At 55.4% G+C, this 7,500-nt stretch overlaps 2 protein-coding genes across 3 annotated transcripts in view; both read right to left on the reverse strand.

Moving 5' to 3' along the window:
- The window catches only part of LOC136635258 (unconventional myosin-Ie-like), a 36,330-nt gene extending 34,271 nt beyond the window's left edge, over positions 1-2,059 (reverse strand). The window contains exon 1 of the mRNA XM_066610411.1: positions 2,010-2,059. Within this exon, the coding sequence (XP_066466508.1) occupies positions 2,010-2,059 (50 nt within the window). The remainder of the gene's footprint in view (positions 1-2,009) is intronic.
- Positions 1-7,500, reverse strand: part of PI4KB (phosphatidylinositol 4-kinase beta) — a 34,833-nt gene that overhangs the window by 309 nt on the left and 27,024 nt on the right. For both annotated transcript variants that reach the window (XM_066610297.1, XM_066610296.1), the window contains 3 exons: positions 6,872-7,004; positions 5,081-5,201; positions 1-3,326 (listed from right to left, as the gene is read on the reverse strand). The exon at positions 1-3,326 is cut by the window's left edge and continues 309 nt beyond it. In XM_066610297.1, the coding sequence (XP_066466394.1) occupies positions 3,145-3,326; positions 5,081-5,201; positions 6,872-7,004 (436 nt within the window). In that variant the 3' untranslated portion in view covers positions 1-3,144. The remainder of the gene's footprint in view (positions 3,327-5,080; positions 5,202-6,871; positions 7,005-7,500) is intronic.

The following is a 7,500-nucleotide window of genomic DNA, read 5'->3' on the forward strand; positions in this document are numbered from 1 at the left end:
GTGGGAGATCCTCCCCTTCAGCAGGTGCAGTCTTCAGAAGGGAAGGAGGTAGCCCTCTCCTCCACCACCACGCCACTTTATTTCTTAAGCAATATTTTTTTATTCAGTTCGCTTAAGACCCGGGAGCTGCTTTCACACAGGAGCTCCTGGGCCTGAAGCGTCTGTGCTATTTGGGCAGCTGCTACATCCGCTTTTGAGTTGTGCGACTAGCCCACTTGCTCCCCAGCACCACCTGGCTTTCTCCAAGCAGGTTCCAACCCCAAGGGGTCTGGCTGCAGGTGGCGAGAGGCTTCCCAGTAACCCCAGACTTGTGCAGGGGGCACCAGTGCAAACTAGGCCAATGGGTGGAGACGTGCCGTAAAAAGGGGGGATGCAGGACGCAGAGGGCTGGGCAAGCTGTGCCAGCCACCTGGCATGCGAGATGACAGCATAGAAGCGGCCAGGGAGGCTGAGTTTCCGTTCTGTCAAGAGGGTTTTACCCTCTCTGCCTCCCAGCTCACACGCCGATAACCGTTGTCTCCTTTCCACGGCCTTTAGTAACTGCTGCTGAAGACTGGACAGATTCTGGTGTATAAAGGACCCCCACTTTTGATCTCCCCACCAGAGCAATTCTGCTGCTGGGGAGTGGCGAGGGTTAGGGTCTCCCACCTTTCTCCCCTCTCCTCGTGACTCTAAAGTTTGTCAACAGCCACGCCGTCCTTTTTCCGAGAGCAGGGCTGAGCAGCTCCCAAAGGATATTGGAGAAAGGAGGAACTGAAGGGGGACGAGAAGACACAGACACCTAAAAAACGACAGACAAAAAGGTCACCCCCCCCCTCCAAGCAGTGGTCTGAGCTCTGGGTTTATGGCTGCAGGTGCTCCTCTTTATCCGGGCCTGGCTGAGGAGGAGGGCCACCCGGTGCCCCTTTCAAGGGGCTGTCTGTGTGACACACGCCAGGATGGTACGAGCGACAAAGAACAGAAGAGGGCAAAGGGGTGTCAATTCTTAAAATCCTCTTGCAGGGAAGGTGGGAGACCTCTCCCTGCAATTTCTCCCCCCCCTCCCCTGTGGCTGGTTAAGGAAGCACCCACAAGGCTCTTCGGACAACTGTGCCTAGCTGTCCTGTCCCGTCCCCCCCACTCACATTTGTCAAGGGCTCAGAAACAGAGAGGTTTGAAAGAAGAAAAAAAAACAGCAGCTGCACAGGGAAGGAATGTACTGAGCCCATCTTTTCCTGCACTCATCCAGCCACCGCTGGGCTAAGGGGTGCTTCACAGGGGGACCTCGAGGGGAAGAAGGCGCCTCTGGGCACCCGCAAGGGCTTCTGCTTGGAGCAGTTGCGACAAGAGGCAGCTCCTTTCCGCCAGGCCCAGTTCCACATGGTTTTGGTTCCCTCCCTCCAAAGCCTGTGCCGTCTCACAAGCAGCAAAGAGGAGTGGGGCCAAGTTGTAAGTGCTACACGGAGGAAAGCCTGGTACAGCATTTTACACACACACACACACACACACACACACACACCCAAAAGACACACACCTCCCACCCAGGAAACTGGGGGGAGAAAGGGAGGGGAAATTGCACAGATAAAAGCAAACACATAATGCCCTACCCCCCTGATCACATGGCATTATTCTCTCTCCCCCCCTCCCTCCAACCCATGCAGGAGACAGGAATCTCACATTTGCATACCAGGAAAAAGGCTCAACTCCCCCCCCCCAACATAAGAGGCCATCACACTTAGTCAAGTACCAACCAAAACTGTGCGTGTGGGGTTTTCCTTTTGGAGGGGAGGAAGGGGGAAGAGAGACACACTCCTCTGCAACCCCCCACCCCACCCCAGAACTGGCTGCAATCTCTGAAATTCATATTGCAAAACATTCACAGTTACAGGAGCTGCTTCCTGGTGGCTGCTTTTTTTTTTTTTTGCACCCAACGGTAGTGGGTTTTTGAGGCTGGGGGGCAGAGCTCCGAGCGCAAGCACAGATAGAGAAGGCACGGTCTTCAGGCCAAGGGGCAGCCCACCCCCTGCTACCGAGGGGGTCCAGCTGTCAGGGCGATCCTAGTGACCTCAGCCCACGCCATGCGAGCGTTGTGAACGGAGAGCACAGACCGGGCCAGGGAAAAAACGTGGCGAGAGAGAGAGAGGGAGAGGGGATGGGCCGCCCCTCAGAAGTGCACACTAGGCAGAGAACACACTTAACACATCAGAGGAGGTGAGAGCACAAGCTGTGGGTTCTTTTGTGACTTTCCTTTCAGTGCAGCACCAGCGATGTAAGAGTTATTGCAAACCAACCCCAAACGTATCACTGCTTCCTCCCCCCTCCGCTTATGAATGGTGTCCAAATCGAAACACTGACAGAGGTGAGAGGCGGAAGGCCTGGAGGACTTCTGCAGAATGATGCCAACACGGGGGAAAAAAACCCCACATGGTGACGTTTGAGGAGCCCAGAAGGCTGTGTTCAGGAGGGGCCAGGAGGTGTGTGCGCCTCTAAAGATCGGTTGTGCAACTTGCATCAAGTGTGCTTAAGGGGGGGACGGGACACCACAGACAGGGGACAAAGAAAAGGCCTTCAGCTGCTGACCAAGGTGCATGGACACAGACACAACAACGCGTGTGCAGAAGGGGAGGAGAGGAAGTCACCACAGCTCTGATCAAGCAGGACGACGGAAGCCTTGAGCAATAGGCTCAGAAAAGGTAGGGGTTCCTCGGTCTGCTGCAAGGCTAAGTCTCTCTCTCTCCCCCCCCCCTTCTCCCTGGACTCAAACACATGTGGGAGACTGCCTTGAGCGGCCAGACGTGTAATACTGAAACAAAAAGATCCGGAGGGCGGGAGGCAGGCGCACTCTTTCCTGACGTCCAGAGGTCCGTCCTTGCTTGTGGCTGTACAAGTAAAATACCAGTTTTACATGATCCTTTTGCATTTCAGGTGAAAGGGGAAGAAGATTACAAATGGGGCAGGGTCCCTTTTCTTCCCCCCGTTCCCCGCTCTCAGTGCCCAAGAGAATCCGTCGCCGCAGCCTCTGGCGCAGGAGGGACCGCGAGGCGCCACTTCGCAGCCGACGAGGAGGAGGAGGACAGGTCCGTTGCTTCCCCCCCTCTCCGGGAAGGTGTTGAGGCCTCCGGCTGGGGGGACCCACCGCGGCTGGGGCAGGGGCAGGACACGGTCTCACATGATGCCGTTGGTGAGGTACTGGAATCTGTCGTAGAGCTTGGTGGTGATGGAGCGCATGCTGCCGTCCACCATCTGCTCGACTAGCAGCTGCAGCTGCTCCTCGGTCATGTTCATGTGGAAACGCTCCTTCAGGTTGCGGATAGTGCTGGAGCCGTGGAAGCAGGGCAGCTGGGAGCCTGTGGGGGGCGGAGGAGGGAAAGAGAGGGGGGTGAACGCCCGACAGCGCCAGAGAGGCTCAGGAGAAAAATGGATCTTCGGTGGTTCCCAAACTGCGGGCCGTGCCTCCCCTGGAGGGCTGTGGAAACCAGCAAGGGGAGGTGCAAAATCCTGGCAAAAAAACCCACTGCCCTATACAATGTATAGGATTGCAGCCCTGACGGGGAGCTGGGACCAACGGCCCAGCCGAAAGCGTTTGGCAGCCACTGCTCTTCGGGAAAGCCGGACTCAAAACGCCAGCTCAGTCCCTCTGAAGCCCTGCTTCGTACACAGGCAGGATGGAGCGGGTCCTCTCTACGTCAGGCAGCCAGCTCTGGGAGGCGGGGCAAGAATGTGTGTGCGGCACCTGTCAAAATAGGGGGTGGGCTCACAGGATGTGCACGCACAGGGGAACAACAGATTCCCATCTCCGGCAGAATGTCCAGCCAAAGCCAGGAAACACACTTCCCCGCCCCCACAAGCCCCAGAGAGCTGCTCGCTACCAAGCCACAGCTGCCTTCCTGCTAGACGCTCGCTGAAGAAGAGAAGGCTGTCGCAGTTCTGTCTGGGAGCGCCCCAAAATGGAACAGAGCCACCCTCCACCCTAAACACCAACGCAATCACTTTGAAAAAGGGGGGAAAAGAGGCACCGGAGAGAAGGATTTGGGGCTGGGGCGGTTTCAGAAGACTGTCTGGGCAGCCCTCAATGGGCTTTTGCAGCAGTTTCTAAACTCACCGCAGCCGTGACACCCTCTGAGCCCGGAAGTGGCGGTAACACAAAACGCGTCACATGATGATGTCACTGCCACTTTGCTGGCCTAGAATAACGGTAGGCGGGAGGGTTCCTATGCACTGCTCTTCTGCCTGCCACGCCGAGACTCCTGCTGCAGTTTGGGGGCTTGCACACTGTCTTGCTGCTGGGAGGCAGGGGTCCTGTGACACCCCAACTGAGTGCCTTGGAATGCCCCCCCCCCGAGTATCATGACACACTTTGGGAACTGCTGTTGAGAAGCTTGCCCCCCCCCGATTCCCCCCTCCCCCCTGGGGAAACTGGAAAACTCACAGCCACCAGCAAGTAGAGTGGTGGCTGGTGAAGCTGTCAGACACTATTAGCCGTGGCAGCTGGTGAAATCAAGGCACATGGAGGGAAGCCACATTTCCGGGGGCCGAGGGGGGACAGCTGTGACTTTCAGCGCCCTGCGTGTGGACTTCCTAGAGAAGCCTGGGCGGCTGCGACAGGCCAACAGGGTGTGCTGCATGGGACAGACTTCAGCCTGACTGAGCAGGGCAATTCTCTTTCTCGGGGACTGGCAACTTATGAGATGACGCTGCTCTCGACACTCACAGATGACCTGAGCTACTGTCACAAACTGACTGTCCTGCGCTTCGCTCCAGCATCGCCGGCAACCTGTGGGACAAACTGATGTAAGTTCTGGTTAGTTTAATCCTCCTCTCTAAATCTGCACTCGTTCCGTGCGCTGCAGTGTCCACAGCTGGGATATGTAGGTTTAGTCAATTAGGGATGGCAGCCCTTGCTGTGGCCAGGCTTGGCAACAGCCGAGCCAGTGTCCCAGAATCCTTTGCCATTCACAGGGCAAGCACACTGGTGCCCTTGGCAATGGGGGAAGAGTCTCCCTTCCAATATGGAGGCGATTCTCCAGAAGTCAATAACTGCCGGGGGGAACCTGCCTGAGCCCAGAGCTGCTCCAGGCACCAGAGCAGAGCAAACCGTTACCTTGCTGCATGATCTCCACAATCTGCACAACTTTCTCCATGTGCTTTCGAGCAGCAATGAGGCCCTGCAGCATGAGCATCTTGTAGTAGTTGAACATGTCGCCGTTCGGGCCTCCCATGACCTGGGAAAAGCAAAGAGGGGGAATGTTTCTTGAGCCAGCACGTCATTGATCTGTGGAACCCCTTGCCACAGGATGTGGCGATGGCACCTGAAGGCCTAGATGCCTTTAAAAGGAGACTGGACAGCTTGATGGAGGAAAAATCCATAGCAGGTTACAAGCCATGATGGGTACAAGCAACCCCTTGGTTTTAGAGACAGGCTACCTCCAAATGCCAGGTGCAACAGGATATCGGTCTCTTGCTGTCTTATGTGCTCCTTGGGGCACCTGGTGGGCCACTGTGAGATGGACTAGGTAGGCCTTTGGCCCAATCCAGCACGGCTCACGTTCTTATGCCAGGAACACCAGAAAGGACTCAAGACCAAGCTGGGCCCATTGAGGCCAGGAAGGAACCAAATACCTCCAGAGAGTCCACTAGTGACGCAGCAAGGCTACCACCGTCCCCTCCTTCCTGCCTCACAACACCTGCTCTTCAAAAGCCAGCTGTACAGGGAAGGAGGCTCCGTTCAGAGTCAGCGTAGCCAAGACCCACCAAGGGGGGCCCTCTTGCTTCCTCCTCCAGGAATCCATTTAAGCTCCTTTTCCAACCGCCTAAGCTCCTTGCCGTCGTACCTCGTGACAGCAAATTCCACGTGTCAATTACGCCTTTTGTGAAGGGGCTTTTTTTGGACCGTTCCAAATCTCCTGCCAACCGGTCCGTTTCACTGGACAACCCCAAGGTCTGGCACAAAGGCTGGGAGAGAAGGGTCGGTCCCCTCTTCCGCCACTGCCTGCTACCGCAAGCCTCCCTCACATCCTGCTCACTTATCTTTTTTTCTTCAGCCAAAAAAAAAAGCCTTAAATGCTTTTTAGTGCAGGGAAAAACTGAACCCAGAGAAAGGGGCTGGAGGAGCAGGAACAATGAACACTGAAGGTGGTTAAGATATCCCCAGATGTTCTACACTGAAGAACATTTAAAAAGCCACTCCCAAGGAGAGCCAGCCTCCTGCTGTTGACACAAACCACTCCAGACAGAGGTATGAGTATCTTTATGGCACAGACATAGGCAAGGAATCAAGAGGACCAGGGCACCCTAACTCTTGAGCAACGTAAGTCATGCTCAGCCTTCTCAGTGTCCTCCAATTTTATCTTCAAACTATGCCCCTCCCCCCTATTTGCAGGGATATCCACCATAAGGACTAGAACCTTGGTCTCTCCTACACAGGAATCCCACCAGCCCAGGTGCTGCTTCCTCCTTGGGGGTAAAGTATCCCCATAAGCATCATCACAGGGGAGTGCAGGGGGTACATTGGGGTCAAAAAGGAAGCCCCAGGGGCCAAAGGAGGGAAGCAGGAAGTTTCCTGGGATCTCATAAAATGTTTGCATATGTTGTATGAAGACTAGCATGTACATTTGGTTTAAGCTCATACGGCTTTATATACCATAAGTTGCAGAAATTGTAAGCCAATGGAGAAGGGAAGAGGTCCAAAAGAAAATTTACCCCCTGATAAGATTCCTCTCGTCAAAGATTCTGCCTCCTCGTGCCTGGAAACTGCAGGGCTGCCCTGGCTCCAGAGGTTGAAGATGTTGGCTGACGTGAGGCAGCTGATACACAACTAGACACACCACCACCCAACCTCAGTGTTACAGAATCAACCACACGGCGTTATGGGTGCGTGTGTGCCCCAACTTACATCCACAAACTCCGTGGTGAGCTTGAAGGCAGACGTCTCAAAGCCAAGATTCCGGGGAGAGCTGGAGAGGATGAATCCGAAGTCGATGTGGATGATGTGCCCGTCTGCGTCCAGCAAGATGTTTCCATTGTGCCTGGAGAAGGAAGGCGAGAACAGAACGAGTCAGTCCTCAGGAGCGCTGTATTTGCCAGCGACTTGCCCTCTGCTGTGGAAACAGCTCCACCCTCGCCAAGGTCGGAAAAGGGGCCCACTTTGCCAGGCTGCCGCTTTGGCCATCAACAGCCACTATCTCAAACCAAAACTGGCATCCCTGATGTGGATCACTTTCTGATCTTCCGTCTAGATCAGAGGTGCCCAAACCCCGGCCCTGGGGCCACTTGTGGCCTCTCAATGCGGCCCTCAGGGAGCCCCCAGTCTCCAATGAGCCTCTGGCCCTCCAGAGATTTGTTAGAGCCTCCACTGGCCTGACACAACTGCTCTCAGCGTGAGGGTGACTGTTTGTCCTCTCACGTGAGCTGTGAGACGAGGGTTCCTCCACTGCTTGCTGTTTCATGTCTGTGATGCAGTAGAGGCAGCAAAGGAAAGGCCAGCCTTGCTTTGTGCAAGGCCTTTTATAGGCCTTGAGCTAT

This window comes from Tiliqua scincoides, chromosome 15 (genome assembly GCF_035046505.1).
Source record: "Tiliqua scincoides isolate rTilSci1 chromosome 15, rTilSci1.hap2, whole genome shotgun sequence".
In the NCBI taxonomy this organism is placed as follows: domain Eukaryota; kingdom Metazoa; phylum Chordata; class Lepidosauria; order Squamata; family Scincidae; genus Tiliqua; species Tiliqua scincoides.